Genomic DNA, 24,212 nt, shown 5'->3' with positions numbered 1-24,212 from the left:
CAGATTTAAATTTGTTTTACTTTTATTATAAAAGTAACTTTCTTTACATCGTAAGAAGTTCAGACTACAGAATGACATAAATGAGAAGTTAACGGCCCTTCTCACATACCACTTATCTTGATACATTGAAGGTGACAACTGTTTGTAGCTTATAAAACCTAGCTTTGCACAGTGGCAGTATCGTAGCCAATGAGGTTTATCCGAGGCACGATTATTGCTAATTGTAGCTTATAAAACCTTTCAGAAGTTTTCTTTGTACACACAAAAGTATATATATGTCTCTCCTTTAAAAAAAAAAAAGTGGGATCATAACATATTATTTGCCTCTGTTTGTTGTTTTTTTTTTTTTCATTTTTAAAAATATTTTAATAGTCCATCTTAGATTTTTTTCCATATTAGCACATAAAAATCTAGGTTGCTATTCTCAATACCCTCATAATATCCCATTGTATATTAAATCAGTTCTCTGTTGATGATCACATTGTAGTTTTTTAGTCTGTAGGGTAACTTCTAGGAGTGCGATTGCTGCTGGGTCAAAGTGACATGTTGAACTTTCAGGAAACAATATCAAGAACTTTTTTTTTTTTTAACTGTCAAGAACACATAAAATAGAGAAGGAAGGGAAATGGTCTGTGGGAATGCAGAATGTCACCTTTCTCCAGTGGTTAGCAATCTGTTTTGTTTGGAATATATAGTGAATTATAGTAATGGCTGAACTTTCACCAGACACACACAAAAGATGGTAACTTGTGAGGTAATGGATGTGTTAATGAACCTGATTGTGGTAATCATTTCACAAAGTATATGTATGTCAAATCATCATTGTACACTTTAAATATATATAATTGTATTTGTTAATATCTCAATAAAGCTGAAAAATGAAATGATTGCTGAAGAGTTAAATAAATTGATTCATTCTGAAACAAAACTTTAAAATTTTGTAATATTTGTCAATATTATTTCTTGCCTAATGATTATAGAAATTGAAAACTTTGAATTGAAACTGGAAAAAATGCTCTGAATTTGAGGAAAGATAGCTAACAATGGTAAAACATAGCAACTTCTTTTTTTATGACCAGATACTGAGTTTGGAGCCTTGGAGTAAAGCCTAGATTTGAAAACATGATATTTAGAAAATCACTTAAAAATTCCTTTAAATACATGCTAGTAAGGTGTCCTTTGAAAATGTGGTTGAAATGAGTTCATGCTTACCTATTCATTCATGCTGAACAAAGGGTGAATCAAAAGGATTAAAATTCAAGGTAATTCTTCTGTCATGAAACTAGAGAATGGCTATACTTCCATACCAGACTCCAAGAAAATCTTCCAAATACAGTGAAATTGAGGCTGAAATCCAAGGAAGAAACAAACATATTTTTAGACCTCAAAAAGATGCATATCTCCTCCAGTAAGAGGGATGTGTATTCCTCAGAGGGACTTTTCAGCAGCCACTTTGAAACATAACGAAGAAATGGGGGAAACCATCTTTATTAAGGCTAATTTCCATTTCAGGTTCTTTGAAAATTTGCCCCTTCATCTTCTTACTATAGCTCAGGAAAAGAGGCCTGGGGCAGGGAGAGAAAGAGCAGCAATAAAATAATACCTTTGCAGTCTTGTCCAGAAGAACTCTCAAGTTCCTTTTCTCTTTGTAGCGCTCTATAACTAGTAATCATAAAGGAAAGCAAGATTTACATATTTGTGAAAGTGTCAATTCTACATTTGACAAAAGCAAAAAACTTGCATATATGAGTAAAACAAAATTAACAGAAGACAATTTGGAAAAATGTTTATACCTTATTATGACAAACTTTCCATGTATACAAAGAATACTTGTAAATCATTGAGAAAAAGGTGAATGATAGCCTAAGAATATGAATAGATATTCTGGGAAGAAATATAAGTGGTTAATAAATATAAGATTTTTCTGATTGTCATTTAAAAAAATTAGTAGTATAGGGTTTCAGGTACTCTTGTATGCTGTTCACTGAAATATTAATTATAGTAACCTTTTGGGAAGGGTATTTTGTTGACTGATATCTGAGTTTTAAAAGATTTTCTCAGACTAAGAACTATTTATAGGAATTTATGCTACAAAAACCGTGAGGTGTGTGTGTGTGTGTGTGTGTGTGTGTGCGCACGTGCGTGTGCACATGCACTCGTGCATATATGTATGAAAGAGTACAAGAGGCGTCATACACACAGATGTTTAGTGTTGGGTTTCCCATTTTTATCAATGGCGATTTCTTTAATAAATGTTGGTGTATCCCTATAATAGAATGCTGTGAAGCTGTGATGTATTGACATGAGAAGCTATATATATTGACATGAGAAGATACCTAAGATTATTCAAAGAAGAAAGCAGGTTGTAAAGCAGAATTGAGCAGACTCAAGCATTGATACAGTATCCATAAAAATTAAACGTGTACTAATATGTTTGTAAACTACAAAAGGAATATGTAACAGCAATATATGCTCAACTGCATGGTGCCTACATTTTTTTTACAGATGCCTCCTTGACAAGACCACTTCATCATCAAGCCTCTGCCTGTCCCCACTCTCATGGAAACCCTCCTCCTCAGACTCAGCCTCCACCTCAAGTGGATTATGTTATTCCTCATCCTGTACATGCTTTCCATTCTCAGATATCTTCTCATGCAACATCTCACCCTGTGGCACCCCCACCCCCGACTCATTTAGCCAGTACAGCTGCACCAATCCCTCAGCATCTTCCTCCCACACACCAGCCAATCTCACACCACATCCCAGCCGCGGCACCTGCAGCACAGAGACTGCATCCTCATGAAGTGATGCAGAGGATGGAAGTTCAAAGGAGGAGGATGATGCAGCATCCAACGTATGTTTTCTGTTTTCTAAAAGACGATCACGCTGTGTTCCTCTTCCTTCTATTGCTGTTAGTTTTTAAAACTAAAAATCTTTAGAAGTGATGTAACTATGCTGAATCCTCAGCTCACTAGGAAATTATTCTTTACTAACTAGAATCTTCCTTTTTCTTGTCCTGAGTTGTAGGTAGCTTGACAAAACAAGTCAATATCAGGCTATTTAAAGAAATCAAACCATTTTCAGGGTATGACCCAGGGTCATTTATTTTTGTAAACCAGTCTCTTGTCGGTTTCTTCAATATCACATAGTAAAGATTCATGTTAAAATCGATGATCCTGAGGAACAACATATAAAGTTGTCAAGACTTAATTTGATTTATTCCAGAGGGAAGAAGAGTACTAGTAGAATTTTCAACAACTGACATTGAAAAAATAGTATTCTTTACCTGTTTATTTATAAATTTAAATATTAAAGTATTGTACTCTCCAAACATCATGAAAAGACTATATATAAATGAACTTTTTGTTTTCTTTTAAAAAGTGAGGATATGATTTTCTAATTCATGGTAGCAAACTGTATTGCTCTAATTCTGCTTGCCTGTTTTTGTAAATAGTTTTATAGGTCAACAGCTATGCTTGTTCATTTATGTATTGTCTGTGTGTTCTTTCACACCACAAAGACTAAATTGAGTAGTTGAAATAGAGGCCATACAGCCTAAACAGCCAGCAATATTTACCATTTGGCCCTTTTCAGAATATGTTTGCAAAGACACTTTCCTTTTTTGTTTGTTTGCAGAATTCTTGATCTAATTAATCTACCACATGTATAAATTCTTTCTTTAGTTATGTAAGGTTATTTCCAGAATCTCTGGCTATTACTGGCATGCTAATATAGTAACTCTTTATATTAAAAGTTGGCAATTTAAAATTCATATCTTCCAGTATCTAGAAAAAATTACGTTTTAAATCATTAAGCTTACACATGAAAACCTATAAATATGTTAGAAAGTGGTAGAAAGTAAGAATTAGACTATAAAAATGAATACTTGGAATCTTTTGTTTAAAATTTTATGACTATTTACATTTATAAATGTGGCTGACTTTAGACGAAGAGAATATAATAATCTGGGATACAAAATAAAGATGTGAATGGAGTTAATCTCCGTTTCCCAGATGTGTTAACATGTATTTGCATGTGTTTGAAAACAGTGCACAAGGTTAAAAGTTTTTTCTCTTAAAGTAAGTTTTAGTCATTAAAATGGATAAATGTCATTACAGTATAAAAGCAAAGCAAAATAAAAGTTTCCATTTTCATCCCTTATTTTGTGCCTGCAGCATTTGGTAGGGTGTTTAATTTTTAAAATTCTGTTTCTACTCATTTCCTGTTACTCTGTGTAAAATATCTGCTGTAGGGAAAGCATACAAGATAATGTTAAAATTTTTCCTTGGAGCATATTTGAATTGGAGACATTGTAATAAATGAGCATTGAGATTTGTGGGGTTAGGGTGTCTTGATTTATTAATCAATAGATTATTTTATATTTTTATAATATATTGTTATAGAAGTAAATTTATGACTGATTTATAGATGTTTGTAATAATACTAGATTTTTTTTTCTACATTAAGAAATAACCAATTATTCAATTATTTCCAGTGGTCTTTTTGTGTTCTGTGTTTCCAGGCGGGCACATGAACGGCCCCCACCCCATCCACATAGGATGCACCCAAACTATGGTCATGGGCATCATATTCATGTGCCTCAGACTATGTCCTCACATCCTCGACAAGCTCCAGAGAGATCTGCCTGGTCAGTATCATGTTTATTTCAAAGTTACGCTCAGGAGCCTTTGGTAAAACTATCAGAACAGATGCTTTGTAGTGGAATGTCATGCAGAATGGTGATGTGGAGAGGCTGAATTCCAGCTTAGCTGTGAGACACTGTCTCTGGGCAAGTTATAGAAACTTGGAGTGGAAAGAGGAACTTGAGTTCTGGGTCAGAGAACCATGTCAAATGAGAGTAGAGCTTTTTTGTTACTTGTTTTTCGGAAGTATCTGCCATTAAAGTTAACTCCCTAAATGGATCTTACTCTCACAACTTCCTTATCCATCCCCCTCACCACCACCTCTGTACTCAGATCTCCTTTACCACCACCAACCCCTGCTTATTGACAAGGGAAATGGAGCCTGCATCCTCCTAGGAGTGTGGTCTTTTTTAGAGAAATGGAAGCAGATTTGCATTAATTTTTCTTTCTGAATCCATTGTCTGTAGGCAGTCATTGAGATCTTGGTCCACAGTGACATTTGAGGCAAAACATAAAATGAGAATCAATAAATGAAAATTTGGCATTTACCAATTTTACTCTTTCTAGAATTTTGTTTGACCTTGCTTTAAAAGGTATAGAAATGTTGGTTCTTCTAATTTTCCTGTTGACAGTAACCCAGAGACACTGTCCAACAAACACAAGTCCTGGGAGCATCTGTAACATTCATATAAACCAGAAAACTAAACCCTATATTTTGAATGTTCCTCAAGTAGAATCAGACTTTTAGATTGGAAGGAACCTTAAGGGTAATTCGTTGAATATTTCCTTCCTTTGTAGGATGTGAAACTGAGTACAAATGCTTTGCTTCTCATAGTCACAGAACTGAATTTTTGAGTTTTAATTGCTGAATAGTTAAGTTTTGGGGGTAAATTATCTTTTTCTCAGCTGTGTCAGTTAAGAAACTTTAGATAACTCTAAAAAATGCAAACATGCTCCCCCGTTTCTGTTGATAATAAAGACACTCTAAGGATGGCTAAACGTTAAAGTGTTCTCCTCCTTCGTCAGGGAGCTGGGGATTGAAGCTGGAGTGACTGCGGCCACTTACACGCCTGGAGCGCTGCACCCTCACTTGGCCCATTACCATGCGCCACCTCGACTTCACCACTTACAACTAGGAGCTCTTCCTTTAATGGTAAAGGAGGAAAATATCAGAATTGTCACCTATTCTCCTTCTAAAAGTATTCTTTTCTAAGAAAAGTTAAATATTTTGTTGGAAATTTTAAAAAATATTCTGAATTGATATCGGTGTTTTAATAGAATTTGAGAATTATTAGACTGAAATTGTGCCATAAAAAACTAGATATATTGAAATCTGTATTTGTATTTGCATTGTGAAATGTACTCTTCTTAATATAAAAAATGACCAAGATTTTTCTTTTATACCAAGATGACAGTCTTTCCACTGTCACTAGGACATATGCTTTATTTTGTCATAACTGCTAGTGGTTCTGTTATGATGCATTCATTCTTTATTTTCTGATCTGCAGAAGGACTTTCCTAATTCTCTGATTTGAACAGACTCAGATCTTGTCAGTACCAATTTGAGTTCTACAGAGCAAGTTCAGCAAAGATAGATTGAATTGGCTATTCATGATACCTACTGGTTATAAAAGTGGTATAGAGTAGGGAGCTGTTTTGTTTTGTGAGGGTAAAGACACTGCAGGAATGGTTTCCAGGATGCTCTGTCATACCTATGACTTAGACTTTGGAGTTGGGAGTAGTACTTTACAGTGGTTATAGCATATAAGGAGCTGTCAAACAGCATAAGCACAAGGAACTCTGAGTAAGTTGGTATTTAAAGATCTTAGGCATGGGGGTCACTCAACAATAGCAGCTAAAGCTGCCCCCCCAAGAAACTGGGACTCTGGAACAAAGGAGACTAAGGGAGGGGTATAGGGTAAGAGCAGGTTTAAGTAATTTGAGGGGCAGGAGTTCCTTTCTGATTTTTTATTTTCCTTGGAGATGTGTAGGAGGTTGGGTTATCTGCTGAGAGGTGGGTAGTATTGATTTTGATCATAAGGAAAGTTGCAGATATTTAAATAATCTATTTGACGGTTAAGAGTTATTGCTTATTATAAATTCTTTACCATGTATGAATTGTCTTTTTTTTTTTTATTTTTTAAAAAAAATTTTTTTTAACATTTATTTATTTTTGAGACAGAGACAAAGCATGAATGGGGGAGGGGCAGAGAGAGGGAGACACAGAATCGGAAGCTGCCTCCAGGCTCCGGGCCGTCAGCCCAGAGCCCGACGCAGGGCTCGAACTCAGGGACCGCGAGATCGTGACCTGAGCTGAAGTCGGACGCTTAACCGACTGAGCCACCCAGGCGCCCCTGAATTGTCTTTTAAAGCTATAAACTTGCTAAAAGCATGTTGTGATTCAGTGGAAGCTCACTAAAAAATAATATTGGAGATTTTATAAAGATGAAAGAATTGGGGCCCCTTAGTGGCTCAGTCATTTGAACGTCCAGCTGTTGATTTTGGCTCAGGTCATAATCTCGCGGTTGGTGAGATTGAGCCCCATGTCGGACTCTGAACTGACAGCACGGAACCTGCTAGGGATTTTCTCTCTCTCTCTGTGTCTCTCTCTCTGCCGCTCCTCCCCCTCGTCGTACTCTCTATCTTTCTCTCTCAAAATAAATGAGTAATCTTAAAAAAAAAAAAATAATAAAGATGGAAGAACAGTGCTCTGTCCTAGAATCTCCCTTTCCTAATACAGTCTACTCTTTTTTTTTTTTTTTTTAACTTTTTAAATGTTTATTTATTTTTGAGAGAGCAAGAGTCAGAGTGCGAGCTGGGGAGGGGCAGAGAGAGAGGGAGACACAGAGTCTGAAACCAGCTCCAGGCTCTGAGCTATCAGCACAGAGCCCGACATGGGGCTCGAACTCCCAAAGTGCGAGATCATGACCTGAGCCGAAGTCGGACGATTACCCAATTGAGCCACCCAGGCGCCCCAGTCTACTCTTGTTAAGCACGGTAGTTACATTCTGTAAAGTTGTGCAGACACTGAGGAAGTAACTATAGAGCCATTTTTCTTGTGGTAAATGCAAGTTTAGGTTACTGCAAGCATCTGGTCACAGTGTTGATCTGCTAACAACAGCCAGTCAGTATATAATCTTGTTTTGATGTCCATTTTGGACATCAAAGTACCAGGTGTCCTGATACCATTATTATTATTATATTATATATTATTGAGTTGTTAACATTGAGCTCATGGGCCAGCAAAACTCATGCCTGAATGAAGCTTATCTACGCTCGTTTTGTCCGTAAGGCATATTTAAGCCTTCTTGCACTAGTCCGCATTTAAGCATTATGCTTGTGGCCATTTTGAACAGCAAAGTCACCAGTAAAAAGCACAAAAATGTGGAAAGCACGGCACTAAATAGACCGCAAAAAAGACCCATGTTTATAGTATAAGAGCTGAAAGAAGAAGGCAGAGCCTTGTTCTACCCTAGATGGAAACGGGACAACTCGAGTTTTTTGCTGCTGTGCATGTCCACAAATGATTGAGAGAGCACGGGTATTAATTTTGGAGTTACAAATAAATTTTATCAAGTAGGCAAATTCACAAGGGATCCATGAATAATGAGGATTGAGTACACCTAACAGAAGAATCAGAAAACACTATTAAAACTTTCATTAACAGGGGCACCTGGGTGGACTCAGTTGGTTGAGGTCTGACTTTGGCTCAAGTTATGGTCTCATGGTTTGTAAGTTCGAGCCCCACATTGGGCTTGCTGCTGTCAGCATAGAGCCCACTTTGGATCCTTTGTCCCCCTCTCTCCCTTTGCCTTTCTCTGTACTCTCTCTCTCTCTTTCAAAAATAAAATAAAACATTAAATAAAGTAACTTTCACTAACAGAACCAAACAAAAAAAGGAGTAGGGTACCTATTGCCGTTAGGAAGTTAGAGTAAGGGAAATAAGTTTCATTGGAAAATTTTGTGCATTTTGATTTCTTACTATGATTTAATAAAGTTCTCTGAAAGTGACAAAATTTTACGAAGGTTTTAGTCTTTATGCTTTTAGGCTACTAAGAGCAGCAGTCTTAACTTTGGGTATTTTCTATTTAGGAGTCTTTGTGCAAGATAAAACAATTTATTAAAACAATTTGTTATCTCATGGAACAGCTATTCTTGTTCTGTTTTTGTTTTTGTTTTTTTTTATTGTATTTTAAGTGTTACCTTACGAGATTATATTTGAAGAGGAACTTAATCCTTTTACAGAGCGCAAACTTGCAGTTATATATACTTACTGAAGTTCAATTTTGTGACTAGCCGAATGGAGAGAATTGTGTCTCAATTATTTAGTGTGTTAAAACTTGAGCCTACTCTTACTTGATTTAGCCTATCTCTTCTATTAAAATAGGTTCCTGACATGGCAGGCTACCCTCATATTCGTTACATTTCATCAGGATTGGATGGAACATCATTCAGAGGTCCTTTCAGGGGCAATTTTGAGGTGTGTAATAAAATTAATGAGATAATTTGCAACGGTATCTTTAGTACTCTCTTTAATGTAGAGAGAGAATATATGATGTATGTATTCTTAGTATTCACAGTTGAATAGGATTGCCATGGTGGCTGGGGATCTGAATTGTTGATACTACTTCTGGGGGTTATCACAGAAAGATTTATAAGCAGTATTTATCTTGGTATCAAAAAGTACCCAAAAGTTAAAGATGAATAAATGAAAATACCTAATATAAAAGAGTATAGGTATTTATTAATTAAATCAATATAAATGTCAGATAAAGAGCTGTACCATTAAATTTGGGGTGGGGGAAAACTTACTGCTTTTGACTAAACTCATTTTTAGAGAAACATTATTGGAGGAAAATAACCCAAGTAATTTGGTTTGTAGCTAACTATCTTGTTTGAATTTTCAGGAAAAACAAATTATTTGAATATATTTGAAATTTTGTTTTGTTTCTTCATGTCACTTTGGAAGTTGGAGTCAGTAAACTATTGTTTCATTTGTTTCCCTATTTTACTACAGTGATTTCATCTTCTTCTGGCATTCATATTTACTGACTCATACAGTACCTTGTAGTAATATGTTACCCTAATCCGTAAAGATAACTTTGCCATACCACTTCAATTGGCTGAGAAAAGAATTACAAACAACAATTTGCCTTACCATATATGGCTTTTTGAACACTGTATTTATATCGCAGGTTTATAAATATGGGACTTCATTGCTTTTACAATATTGACAGTGCTGTTCAAGAAATAATCATCCTGGTTTTTAATACTAATTGTCCTTTACCTTCAGGAACTGATTCATTTGGAAGAAAGATTAGGAAATGTGAATCGTGGTGCATCCCAGGGGACAATTGAAAGATGTACATATCCACATAAATACAAAAAGGTAAGAATTTATTCTATGAAGTGTCTATATTATTATTGAAATGCATACAATTTAATATTATGGACCTTTTTGGAGATTGTGGAATCTAGCAACCCTATTATTTATTACCAAAACAACACATACATAGTTTTTTAAAAAATTGAAAGCCTGGGGCACCTGGGTGGTTCAGTCAGTTAAGTGTCTGACTTTGGCTCAGATCATGATCTGGCGGTTTGGGAGTTTGAGCCCTGCATTGCATTCTGTGTGGACAGCTCAGAGCCCGGAGCCTGCTTTGGATTCTGTATCTCCCTCTCTCTCTCTGCCCTCCCCCACTTGTTTTCTCCCTCTCCTCTCTCTCTCTCTCTCTCTCTCTCTCTCTCTCTCTCTCTCTCTCTTTCTCTCTCTCTTTCAAAAATAAACATTAAAGAAAAAAAATTTTTTTAATTGAAAGCCTAAAAATATACACTTGAAGTTTCTTACCCTGCTGTCTCCAGTCTTCCTTCCCAGAAGAAAAATCATAGTTAAGGATTTCTTAGGTAATGTTCCAGATATTTGTATGCATTTGCAATAACGTGCATATGTATGTGTTTTTCCTTTCTCCTTCAGAAATAACACAAAGTGGATGGTATGCACACAGTTTTGCACATTTTCTTTTCCTTCTCTTTCAGCCCTCACAAGTCACTCATATTCTTTTTTAAGAGCTTATACAAAACTTCATCATATGGCAATACCATTATTGAGCCTGTCACTTATGTGCACATTTAATTGATATACATTTTTTATATTCTACCCTCCACTCCTTATGTAGTAGTCTATCTAGAAGTTAAAGTGCAGACATATTAAATAAGTTTCTTTCAACAAGCAACAATGTCCTGTGATATACAGAGAATAATAAAGTATGAAAATTGCTGCCTTTGTAGTTTTTGTCTGTTTTCCAAGAGTATTAGTGAGGTGTTACCATTAAATTTAAGTCCTTTCAACTATGTAAGCTAATGAGTATAATTAGCAATAATTTATTTGGATATTATTTGAACCATTCATTAGTAAGATAAAGTTCATTTAACTGTATTCATGATGGGACAAAAATAGAGTTCATGTTGTATATCCTCCTAATTGTGGATTACAAATAATAGAAACTGGTGAATTCAAACTAATGAATTTCTGTTACATTTGATTTTGCTTTTCATGCTATTTAAAGGTCTTAAAAGAACAGGTGGTGGTAGTCACTTAATTCATCCATTAATTCGTGACAGCTGTACCTGGGAAATAAGTTGTGGGTGTGAATGTGTGGTTTTATTTTGTTTTTGTTTTTCAAATAAACACAGACTTTACTCAGTTGTTCAATAATGTCATCTCTACTAATAAGGTAACAACTGATTGGTTCTCACAGAGGAAACTGCACTGCAAACAAGATGGGGAAGAAGGAACTGAGGAAGACACAGAGGAAAAATGTACTATCTGTTTGTCTATTTTAGAGGAAGGTGAAGATGTGAGGTAACTAGACATTAATTATCTAAAAGTCTGTTGTCAGAACTGTACGAGAGATTTGATTTGAAAGTAGACAAGAAACCAAATACAGAATACAAATATTACTGCTTGCATATCCTGTTATCAGTATCTGAAGTGTAGAATTCCCTTCTAGTGAGTGGAAGAATAGAAAGATGAGAGTCTCTGTATGACCAACAAAGGGATGGGAATGGGAAATACACAGCACACCAGGATTTGGCCAGGGAAATTTTGTGGTCAAATTGTCTTCTGTAAATCTTGCAGAAAGAATTTAGAGGCTTTGGAGGCTAAAGCAGTTAAATTAATGTATTCTCCAAATCTTAAAGAGGGCAGTCCAGATTAGCTGCATGCAGTTTGTCTTACAGCATCTTTTGTAAATTAGGTTTGCCCTAAAATTTTCCCTCAGCTTATAGGACAATTCTCTTTTTGCAGCTGCACAGTTTAGAAATGTTACTGTGCTAACCCACTGTTAATTTTAGGCATTTTCTTTTTATAATCTCTTGAGTAATTGTTTTATTCCTATTGTGTTTTTTTCTAACGTAACATAATGCTATATGAAACAAATTCTGAAACATATATAACAGAGCTGTATGATGATATTGTTGCCCTAATTTATAAGGATAACTTTATCATATTTCTTCAGTTGGCAGAGACAGAAAAAATATTATGAACAATTGGCTACCATACCACATGTAAGGATATTTTAGAACACTGGATTTCCAATGAAGGTTTATAAATATGGAAGGCAGTTGTTTTCACAGCACTGACAATCCTGTTCAAGCAGTAATTGGAACGCTTCTTTTTAGCTACTAATTTTATAAAATATTAGGAAGTCTGAAAATGTATGACAACTCTTTTAACAGTGGATGGAAGTATACATGGACACTTTTAAGTCAGTAACTTTTATCTCACTGTTCACTTAGATTTAATATTATCCTTTATTGCCTGGAAGCTTTATTGCTCAGTTTCTAATTGATAACTTAGCGTAGTACACTTAACTTCTTAACCTATTTCTATTTTTTCCACTAATTTTTTTATTGAGATATGATTGACATATAATGTATTAATTTCAAAGTATACAACATGGTTTGATAATGCAAATATATTACAAAACAGATTAACCTACCTCTAAAGGAGTAGCGTAGTATTAAGTGGATATAACAATTATCCCATGAAAGCAATATTATTAGCCTTTATTCACTGAGGTACTCAAGTTTAAGGTATAAAGATCATCTAGGTAGAAAATGATATTTACATATTAAGACGTTCCTTAATTAGTATGACATGCTATATTTACAACATGAGTTCTAACATTTTTGAGAGGGAATTAAATGCAATACATTTTTAAAGTGTTGTATAAATGCAGTGATTTGATATTAAAAATATATTTGCAGTATTATGTAACAGGGAACATACTCCCAACCTCTGTGTTGGCAGTTCATGTATAGAAACCAAATCAGAATAATTGCCAGTGTAATTGTTGTTCTTAAAATTGTAAAGATTACATATAATTTGATTTCATAGTTGTGACAGTTAATTATTGTGGTCATTTATACATTATATTGTCCAAAGTGTTAATATAGGTGTAACTTGTTAGAGAGGCTGTGTAAGTGTGTGTTTGTTTGTTTGTTTGTTTGTTTTACAAAAGGGGAAGATGCCTGCTAACTACAAAACACTCATATATTATTACATGTTATCATTTATTTGAAAATAAATGCTACGTGTAGTTGTCAGGAAATTCACTTTTGCAATTTTTGCTTTTTGTTTTGTTTGCCTATAATAGGCGCCTTCCCTGTATGCACCTTTTCCACCAAGTGTGTGTTGACCAGTGGTTGATCACCAATAAGAAGTGCCCCATATGCAGAGTGGACATTGAGGCCCAGCTGCCAAGTGAAAGTTGACACCATGTCTCAGAACTCTTGCCCTCCCTCTCATTCCCATCCTCCTGGTACTGCAGTCAACCAAAGATGGCGTGACTTACCTGCGCAGATTTGGAAGCCTTGAACTTAGAGTGCGGCTCTGCTATATGGTACAACTAATGCTAGACCTACAGTTTATGTATACAGTTGAGTTTGATGTATTTATAAAAGCTTTTTTTTTCTAGGTTTGACATTTTCCTGTATCATTTTACTGTATTTTTGCATGGTTCCTTGTATTGCATTTCTTTGCACATATTATGGGCTTGTGACCCTAAACTTGCAGGCAAGATTAGCTGCTTTAGTAAGTAGAATTTTGTGGTCTTTTTGTTTTTTACATAGTACCAGGTCTTGAGAATTATGAATTTTTTTTATCCATTACTAACCTTTAATTTAATCAATCATGTGCTTTAGTTTAATGTATAAAGATCCTCTAGAAAATGATAATATTGTGTATTAAGACATTCCTTAATTAGGACAAAATGGCTGCTGTATATTTACAATATGGAGTTCTGAGTTAAATACCATCCTTAATACTGGGAACAGAATACAAACCATATTCAATCAGATGCAGGTGGTATTCACATCACCAGAGTGATCAATAGACATGTTCTTGGTGTATCCTTTTCCTTTCAGCACAACGCAGATAGAGTTGAATATTGATATCATACATATAGACTGCTGTTCTGATTGTATTTATCTTTTTCCTACATCATTTAGAACTTTATTTCCCTGATTCAGTTTTTGCTGCTGTGAAACAGCTCTGATGAACACTAAATATTAATTTCAATTAGCTGGATTGTACATACTTGCAGATTTAACAAAATTTTAGGGAAATTGAAGAAGACATGTAGAATTTTGTTCAGTCTTCTGCTAAGCACGTTACAGTAACGATATCTGCTTAACATTGATTTTGTAATAAACACAGTCAGGAGTTAGAATTGCAGTCATTGGCAGGTATCTATGCATTCATAGAACTTCTAAAGGTCCCAGGATCACTTTTAAGGGATTTTATTAGTTTAAAGATAAATAAAGTCAGCTGAATCTACATGTCTCTTGTTTTATTTCTCTTTAAACTTGAAAACAGTAAATCTGCAGATACTGTGAGGCACAAACCTACTGTTGCTCTGGTTTTAGACGCCCACTTCATACATTACCAAGAGTCGATCACTGATTTAAAAATTTTAATTTCTATAGTTAAGATTTACTGCATAATATAGAATATAAAGTTAAGTTAACGTACTAACATTTCTCCTTTGGAGAAAGTTTTAATCCACTTCAGGATGCATATTATCAAGATACTTTCATATACAGGATAGCCTAATTTTATTTGTCTAAATATGCTTAATATGCCCCAGATTGCAAATGCATCAGTCAGTAACGTCACTGTCTGTATGTGGAAGACATGTTCCCATGGATCATATGTGAAGATGTCAATAAGCTTGCATTAAGCCACCTGCTTTGTAAGTGGATTGATTAATAAATAACTTATATTTCTATTGTCTTTGTGTTTCATAATTAGTTTTATAAACGTTTATATTAAACATCTTGGAGTTCAAAATAGTGATTTCACTCAAGTCGACATTTGCATAATTTTTGTATTCAGTTATGGCTATTTGCCTTTTTTGTATTAGTAATGTTACACTGTAGTAATTGTCAGTTTAAAACATGCCTTGACATAGTTTTATGTAGAGATGGAGGATGGACTATGGTTTAGAAATTTGGATAGAAAATAACATTGTTTTAAAAAGAATACTTGATGATAGGCTGTAGTTGTAGAAGGGCAGAGGAAGGAGACAGAGAAAGAGTGACATTGGCCTCTGCCTGCCACCTTACTGGGGAAGAGAGCATGTAGCCTATCTTTGAGTAGCCTGCGATGGGTGTAGGACTTGGCACTAGAAAACCCAGGGTCATTGCCAAGGGTGGAAGAAGTATCGATGGGGAGAATTCTGTACAATTGAGTCCTCTTGATGTTCCCTAAAACACAAGAAGAACAGATAGATTTCTCTATTTTTTAATATTACACCAGATTTAGATGCACGACTACCTGTTGACCTGTTTTATAATTGCTACTGATTTTTTTTTTAATGTGGATAGAGCATTATTACCCTAAAGTTTATTTAATACAGGTATTTGTGGCATAAACCTGGATTGTTAATGCAGGAGCTTAGTAAGCTACTGCAATTAGTTACAGAAAATGTGATTAGTAATGAGCCAAATAAGGAAGAATATAATTTTTAATACAACTTTTGTGCTTTGTTTTGGTGTCTTCCGTATCCTGCTGCATCTTATGTCAAAATGAAAATTTCAGTGATAGCTGTCCAAATACTTTAGAACTAAAATTCTTTTGTCAGAAAATTCTTATTTTTATTGTTGTTAATATGCAAGTGATAAACTGATATTTGAAACATTTTTCTTACTCTGGTGACTTTATTTTAGCTGCTAAAAACACTTCATCATTTGAACCATAACAGTTTGACATACAGAAAACTAACATTTGTTAATACTAAAATTAAAATACAGACTGAACATTTCACTATTAGTTTTTCACAAATGAGAATAGCTTAATTCCTTAGAAAATACATCCTGATTTCTAATTTACCTTCCAACTCCTCTGGAAACACAGTGAATTTTTTTTTAATGTTTATTTATTTTTGAGAGAGAGAGAGAGAGAGAATGAGAATGAGCGGGGGAGGGGGCAGAGAGAGAGAGGGAGACACAGAATCAGAGGCAGGCTCCAGGCTCTGAGCTCTCAGCACAGAGCCCAGCGTGGGGTTTGAACTCATGAACCTCGAGATCATGACCTGAGCCAAAAGACGCTTAATTGACTGAGCCACCCAGGCACCCCTCAGTTACTCCATTTTAATAGACCTTTAGCATTCTCCCACTGTGGAGGCTAAGTTCCAAAAATCTACATGGAAAATAGAAGAAATTGTGGCTGAGTAACATAATCTTATATAAAAATAATGTCATTGGAACCAGAGTTGTGAGTGAACATATGAAAGCGTGCATAACTATTTACTTATTTTTTTTTATTTTTTAGTTCATTTTTGAGAGAGAGAGAATGAGAATGAGCAGGGGAGGGGGCAGAGAGAGAGAGACACACACACACACACACACAGAATCCGAAGTAGGCTCCGGGCTCTGAGCTGTCTGCACAGAGCCTGACATGGGGCTCAAACTCACGAACCTCAAGACCGTGACCTGAGCCCAAGTCAGATGCCCAACTTACTGAGCCACCCAGGCACCCCACACAGTGAGTTTTTTACTTACTCAAGACTTCCTGGGGCACCTGGTTGGTTCAGTTGTTAGAGCATGTGACCCTTGATCTTGGGGTTGTGAGTCTCAGCCCCACATTAGGTGTAGAGGTTACTTTTAAAAATCTTAAGAAAAAAAAAAAGACTCCATGTGTCACAATATTGGATGTATCGAGGTTGAACTGTCTTCTCTCAGTTATAGATTCAATCATTCTAAATAATTTTCTTGAATTAAGAGTTACAGGGGCACCTGGGTGGATCAGTCGGTTAAGCATCCTACTTTAGCTCAGGTCATGATCTCGTGGTCAGTGGGTTCGAGCCCCGCGTCGGGCTCTTTGCTGACAGTTAGGAGCCTAGAGCCTGCTTCAGTTTCTGTGTCTCCCTCTTTCTCTCTCTTTGTCTCTCCCCTACTCATGTTGTGTCTCTATCTTTCAAAAATGAATAAATGTTAAAAAAATTACAGTTGACCCTTGAACAACACGGGTTTGAACTGCACAAGCCCATTTACTTATACATGGGTATTTTCAGTAAGTACAGTACAATAAAATGTATTTTCCTTGTGTTATTTTTTTATTATCCTTATGATATATTTTTTTTAAGTGTATTTATTTTGAGAAAGAAAGTGTGCTCATCAGTGTGAGAGAGGCAGAGAAAGAGAGAATCCCAAGCAGGTTGGGATGCTGTTGGCAAAGAGCCCATACGCAGGGCTTGATCTCACGAACCATGAGATCATGACCTGAGCCAAAACCAGAGTTGGACACTTAACCACCTGAGCCACCCAGGCACCCCAATCTTTATGATATTCTTTTAATTTTTTTTAATCTTTATATTTGAGAGAGAGACATAGTGTGAGTGGGGGAGAGGCAGAGAGAGAGGGAGACACAGAATCCGAAGTAGGCTCCAGGTTGTGAGCAGTCAGTACAGAGCCTGACGTGGGGCTTGAACTCACCAACCATGAGTTCATGACCTGAGCCGAAGTCAGACACTCAACCGACTGAGTCACCCAGGCACTCCTATGATATTCTTAACATTTTCTTTTCTCTTGCTTTATTGTAATGTAGTATATAATACATATGACATATAAAATATGTGTTACTACTATGTTATCAATAAGGCTTCATTTTAACGGTAGGTTATTAGTAGTTAAGTTTTGGGGGGGTAAAAAATTACACACAGATTTTCGTCTTTGTGGTCAGTGCGTCTAACCTCCATATTGTCCAAGGGCCAACCATATGTCCAAAACAACTATTTGTTAACTAAGAAAAAAAATGTTAGCCAATTTTGTGGTTAGGCTTACTGGGCACAATCTTCTCTTTGTCCTATGTATTCTGTACAAATTCACAGGCCACATAAATGATTTTTGGAGTTGTGAAAAGAATATAGGTTTTCATGTCAGACGGACAAGGGCTTTGAATTGTGCAGCTTTGAACAACTTAAGCTTTCTGAACCTCATGTTTCTCATCTATAAGACAGACTAGGTTGTTAATTAGAATTAAATGAGGTAACAAGGGCAAAGAGCTTTGAATGTAGTATACTTACATTAAGAATATAAGTTCTCCCAGTGCTCACTGCATTCCACCTTTACCACCCAAAACAACTACCCTTGACCTTGATAACAAATGGTAGCATAGCATGGTGCTGAACCGTAGATCAGTGTTGTCTCTAATCTTCCTCTTACAGAGTCCAAGAAGCTAATTACTAGATAAGAAAGAACAAGCGTCTTTAGAACTTTGATTGATTGGAATTTTTATTCTACTCAAAGGATAGAGGATTCCTGGCACATTTGCCTTATTCCCTTGCCTTGCAGTCACAACAGGGCACAGTTGCCTATCAGTACCATCCAGTGCTGTATTTTAGGCAGCCAGATGCCAGTGGATCAGAATTGGCAAATGATATCAAACCACTTGCCCTCTCTGATCAAAAGGAAAATTGTATGTAGAAATTAACAACTAGAATTTCTCATTCTCCCCTAAATTTTCTCCTCACCAAATCATGTTATGCAGCAACCTGGTGCCCATTAAAGGTTAATTAAGCACATACCACTGAGTTGCCTATATTAGCCTCTTCTAGGCTTATTTTTAGGCTAATAGCTATCACTGAGAGAGCCTGTGGAAGGTATGGGTTTCCAGGAAATACTTTGATGAGTCCCAACAAATTGCATATCTCTTAATTCTTTATCATCACTACAGAGAATGAATTGGATTCACTAAATACTGATTTTCACTGTGGGCTGTGCTGAATCTTGAGTACAAACTGCTAAATCAGTTTTGCTTTTGGTGGTAATGTTCAAATATATGCATGGGCAGGGGGAAAGCTTTGGAAAATGTAGAATTCTGCAGATTATCATTTGATACATTGTGCTCCATAAAAAAAAAGTTGATTTTTTCCACTGCCTGTGTGACTGGTAGCATAACTCAAGACACTGAAGTTTCCAATCTGGCAGTTCAAGGATGACCCAAAGACCTGCCCTTTCCCCTCTTACATATGTGGAAATTCTCTCATAATATGGGATGCTCCAAACTTGTTATCCTAGAGATTCTATTCTTTACATTTTCAAGAGCCTATGTAAGAAGAGTGTTAGACAAGGAAATTGGAAGAGATGTGGTATGTCTCCCATCCTGCATCCTGGCCTGCCTTTAAAAAGGAATGAGGGACGCCTGGGTGGCTGAGTTGGCCAAGCATCTGACTGTTGATTTTGGCTCAGGTTGTCATCTCACACTATTGCGGGTTCAAGCCCTGACTCGGGCCTGTGCACTGATTGCGAGGAGGCTGCTCGGGATTCTCCTTCTCTCTCTGCCCTTGCCCCACTTGTGCTCGCTCTCTCTCAAAATAAGTAAATAAACATGAATAGACACTTCTCTAAAGAAGACATCCGGATGGCCAACAGGCACATGAAAAGATGTTCAGCGTCGCTCCTTATCAGGGAAATACAAATCAAAACCACACTCAGGTATCACCTCACGCCAGTCAGAGTGGCCAAAATGAACAAATCCGGAGACTATAGATGCTGGAGAGGATGTGGAGAAACGGGAACCCTCTTGCACTGTTGGTGGGAATGCAAATTGGTGCAGCCGCTCTGGAAAGCAGTGTGGAGGTTCCTCAGAAAATTAAAAATAGACCTACCCTATGACCCAGCAATAGCACTGCTAGGAATTTATCCAAGGGATACAGGAGCGCTGATGCATAGGGCCACGTGTACCCCAATGTTCATAGCAGCACTCTCAACAATAGCCAAATTATGGAAAGAGCCTAAATGTCCATCAACTGATGAATGGATAAAGAAATTGTGGTTTATATACACAATGGAATATTACGTGGCAATGAGAAAAAATGAAATATGGCCTTTCGTAGCAACGTGGATGGAACTGGAGAGTGTGATGCTAAGTGAAATAAGCCATACAGAGAAAGACAGATACCATATGGTTTCACTCTTATGTGGATCCTGAGAAACTTCACAGGAACCCATGGGGGAGGGGAAGGAAAAAAAAAAAAAAAAGAGGTTAGAATGGGAGAGAGCCAAAGCATAAGAGACTTAAAAACTGAGAACAAACTGAGGGTTGATGGGGGGTGGGAGGGAGGAGAGGGTGGGTGATGGGTATTGAGGAGGGCACCTTTTGGGATGAGCACTGGGTGTTGTATGGAAACCAATTTGTCAATAAATTTCATAAAATAAAAAAAAAAAATAAGTAAATAAACTTAAAAAAATAAAAAGGATTGGATGTCTTTTATTGAACTGCTGTCTAGACTACTATACTATTAGTATTTGCTCAGAGAATAAGTTCTTATGGTGTACCTGCCTTCTTAGCACTTCACTATTAGCCACACACTCCCCAAAGTTTTATATTCTCTATTGCTGTGAAATATTTAAATTTAGTGGCTTAAACATCAAACATCTTAGTTTCTGTGGATCCAGAATTTGGAAGCAGCTTAGTTGGGTACTTCTGGCTAGGGGTCTCTCGTGAGGTTACAATCAAAATGATAGCTGGGGCCGCAGTCATCTGAAGCCTTTCCTGTCTGGGTGATATGCTTCTTAGCTCATTCACATGGCTGTTGATAGGAAACTTTGGTTCTTTATTGGCTATTGGCCAAGAGTACCTCTCCTCCCCACCCCCCACCCCCCCATCAACAGCCATGCAAGCAAGCCATCCTGGAGCTAGTACAGATTCAAGGGGAGGGGAGATAGCTATGCCTGTTAATAGAAGTGGCAGCAAATTATAGCCATCTTTAACCTATTACAGTTAGGTAAAACGAGCCCTATTGCGTTATTAGAATTACTACTACAAACTTCCTAGGCACATTTAGTTTTTTCCCTCCTAAACCAAATTTTGGCATATGGAAAAGCCATGTGTGCAAAATACCTATGTTCTCAAGCATAGTCATCAGGGGAATCGGTAGTGGAAGAACTTTAACTTCTCTACACTGATATCTGAGTAAAAGAAACCTATGGGAGGGAGATAGCGAAGCATTTCTGTAGTTGGGAAATTCTTTCTGCAATATTCTTGTTAGGTGATTACTGTGATGGTTAATTTTATGTGTCAACTTCACTGTACCCTGGAGCGCCCAGACATTTGGTCAAACATTGTTCTGGATATATCTGTGGGGGTGATTCTAGATGAGATTAACATTTTCATATCTGTGGATTGTGTAAAGCAGATTGCCTTTCCTAATGTAGGTGGACCCTGTCCAATCAGCTAAAGGCCTGCATAGAAAAAAAACAAAAACAAAAAAAAACTTGTCTCATGAGAATTCTTGCTCATCGTTTTTCTCTTGCCTTTAGACTCAAACTGAGGCATGGGCTTTTCCTGGGTCTCTCACCTACCAGTCTTTGGATTTGGAACTACAGTAATGACTTTCCTGGGTGTCTAGCTTGCAGACTAGAGATTGTAGGATTTGTTGGCTTCCATAATTGTGTGAGCCAATACCATTTATATCTATCTAGTCATGTGAGCCAATACCATATAATCTACCTTCCTTCTACCTCCCCTACTCTGCCCTCCCCTCCCTCCCCCTTCTCTCCGGAGACCCCTAACTAATGCAGCGATCATGCCTCTAGTTATATGTACTTATTTAAGATGCACACTTATTTTATAAGCCATTACTGTTATTCTTTATTCTATATTCTAGAGTAATGCAAAGATCCGGTTTCTTCCTATATGCTAGATCTTCAGATTTTATAGGACAGCTATTTTGATTTTTTTTAGATCTTCCCCAAGTGAAATATCCTTAGTCCCCTTGACTTTGTTTAACCTGGATCTTAAGCATCTTAGCTATTCTTGTCACCATTTTCTGGATACTTATTGTTTATTAATGTTTTTTAAAGTATGATACCTATCGGGGCGCCTGGGTGGCTCAGTCGGTTGAGCGTCCAACTTTGGCTCAGGTCATGATCTCACGGTTCATGGGTTCAAGCCCCGCGTCAGGCTCTGTGCTGACAGCTCAGGGCCTGGAGCCTGCTTCGGTTTCTGTGTGTCTCTCCCTGCTCCTCCCCTGTTCACACTCTATCTCTCTCTCAAAAATAAATAAAGATTAAAAAAATTTTTAAGTATGATACCTAGAAATAATCATTACTCCAGGTGTGATCCAAGCATGAAAAAGTACAAAATTACCTGAATTCAACTCATGCTATTGTGTTAGGTCTTGGAATGGTGGTATTTTCTAAGGGAGCAGAGGTTTCATAAAGGACAGTTGTGCAAATAGGAGTAAGAATGAATTGGAGGGGTGCCTGGCTGGCTCAGTCGGTGGAGCATGGAACTCTTGGTCCTGGGGTCGTGAGATTTAGCCCCACATTGGGTGTAGGGATTACTTACAAAAGAAGAAGAAGAAGGAGAAGGAATCAGAAAAGGATTACAGAGTGAACGGAAATGAGACACAGTCTTCCCTCTGTCATGTCTGTGAAACTGGGATTGGCTCTCAGATCTGAGTAGGCCTGCACACCCCACAGGTACTGGTAAGTCCAGAATTGGGGCTGTTACTGAAAAGTCACTTGATATTCCAGCCGGGACACTCTCTGTACTCTGCAGCTCCTCAGTATTCTACCAAAGCTAATAGGCTCTGATTCAAAAATTAGAGTTCTTCACAATATTTATCTGCCATAATAGAGAATAGGGAAATGTGTGAATAATTGAACAGCATAATTTTACATCTTTTGAGTTAGTGGTTTATTATCTTCAACAGAACTTGTACCTTTTTACTCTCTAAGGATGAGTAAATTCTATTGTTATCCTCTCATCTACCTTATCTCTATATTGTAAACACCATGAGGGCAGGCACCCAGTTTTTATGCCTTTTTTCCCCTTCTAAGTAGTAGGCACTGTGTCTTGCTTATAGAAGGCATTAAACTTATTTAAAAACAAAGAACAACAACAACAAAACAACTTGGATAGATCACAAGCTTGAGGTCCAGATTTTAAAGAATCATTTTGAATGGAGGCCCATGGAGGCACTAGAAAGTTGTTGGTTTCCCCTCTCTGGGTCTTCTTACTCCTGAGCAAGCTCATAGGCCCTAGACTGGGACATATGCATGCATCCTGTTCAGCCAGTAATAGATTACCTAGTTACCTTCATGGGATGGATAATGTTGACCTTTTGCTTAACATGAAAGATATCAAGATGGATGCTTCCCCCTCCCAAGAAAATTAGCAAGAGAAGTTATTTCTTTCCTTTATAACTTGGTTTGCATAAAACCAAGTTTTTCTTGAGAGAAAATTTTAACATAACCACTCAAAACTTTTATGTTGGGGAGCCTGGGTGCCTCAGTCGGTTGAGCGTCCGACTTCAGCTCAGGTCATGATATAATGGTCCGTGAGTTCGAGCCCTGCGTTGGGCTCTGTGCTGACAGCTCAGAGCCTGGAGCCTGCTTTGGATTCTGTGTCTCCCTCTTTCTCTGCCCCTCCCCTGCTCATTCTCTGTCTCTCTCTGTCTCAAAAATAAATAAAAACATTAAAAAAAAAAAACTGGATGATTTGTCTATTTAAAATTTTTTTAAAAAAATTTTGTTGCTTTACAATTATTTTCTGTCACTCACATTCAGTTATTTGTCAAGGTTCTGTCATTTCTCCAAAATTGCTTCTCATACCTGTTTCCATTTTTCATTTTTCACACTCATCCGAATCAAATTTTTGTTTCCTCTCACCAGGGAAACCTTTAACTTTCCAATCCACTATAATCCATCCTTCATGCTGCACAACAGGTCAGCTTTCTAAAACAAAGCTGTCACCAAGTCATTATCCTTCTTAAAAACGTCCCATGATTCCTCATTTTCTGGATCTTTTGCAGCTTTATCTTTTTAAAAAAAATTTTTGTTTTTAAATGTTCATTTATTTCGAGAGAGGGAGAGAGAGAGAGTGTGTGTGTGTGCTCACACGTTTGGGAGAAGCAGAGAGAGAAGGAGGGAGAATCCCAAGCAGGCTCCACTCTGTCAGCACAGAGTTGGATGCGAGGCTCAATCTCACCTACTGTGAGATCATGACATGGGCTGAAATCAAGAGTCAGACAGTTAACCAACTGAGCCACCCAGATGCCC

At 37.0% G+C, this 24,212-nt stretch overlaps 1 protein-coding gene and 1 non-coding gene across 12 annotated transcripts in view; both read left to right on the top strand.

The window, feature by feature from the left end:
• The window catches only part of RNF111 (ring finger protein 111), a 130,444-nt gene extending 115,507 nt beyond the window's left edge, over nt 1–14,937 (top strand). For 8 of the 11 annotated variants that reach the window (XM_047864066.1, XM_047864064.1, XM_047864058.1 and 5 more), the window contains 7 exons: nt 2,506–2,854; nt 4,496–4,648; nt 5,670–5,796; nt 9,031–9,123; nt 9,937–10,032; nt 11,378–11,505; nt 13,301–14,937. In XM_047864066.1, the coding sequence (XP_047720022.1) occupies nt 2,506–2,854; nt 4,496–4,648; nt 5,670–5,796; nt 9,031–9,123; nt 9,937–10,032; nt 11,378–11,505; nt 13,301–13,418 (1,064 nt within the window). In that variant the 3' untranslated portion in view covers nt 13,419–14,937. The remainder of the gene's footprint in view (nt 1–2,505; nt 2,855–4,495; nt 4,649–5,669; nt 5,797–9,030; nt 9,124–9,936; nt 10,033–11,377; nt 11,506–13,300) is intronic. The other 3 variants (XM_047864062.1, XM_047864061.1, XM_047864063.1) reach the window with 3 other exon arrangements.
• LOC125169388 (U4 spliceosomal RNA) lies at nt 161–294 on the top strand. Its single transcript, XR_007153676.1, has one exon. It is a non-coding gene; the product is annotated as a U4 spliceosomal RNA (small nuclear RNA).
• Nucleotides 14,938–24,212: the final 9,275 nt, after the last annotated feature.

This window comes from Prionailurus viverrinus, chromosome B3, assembly GCF_022837055.1.
Source record: "Prionailurus viverrinus isolate Anna chromosome B3, UM_Priviv_1.0, whole genome shotgun sequence".
Taxonomy (NCBI): domain Eukaryota; kingdom Metazoa; phylum Chordata; class Mammalia; order Carnivora; family Felidae; genus Prionailurus; species Prionailurus viverrinus.
Note: the sequence above shows the minus strand (reverse complement) of the source record. Positions and strands in the feature narration are given on the sequence as shown.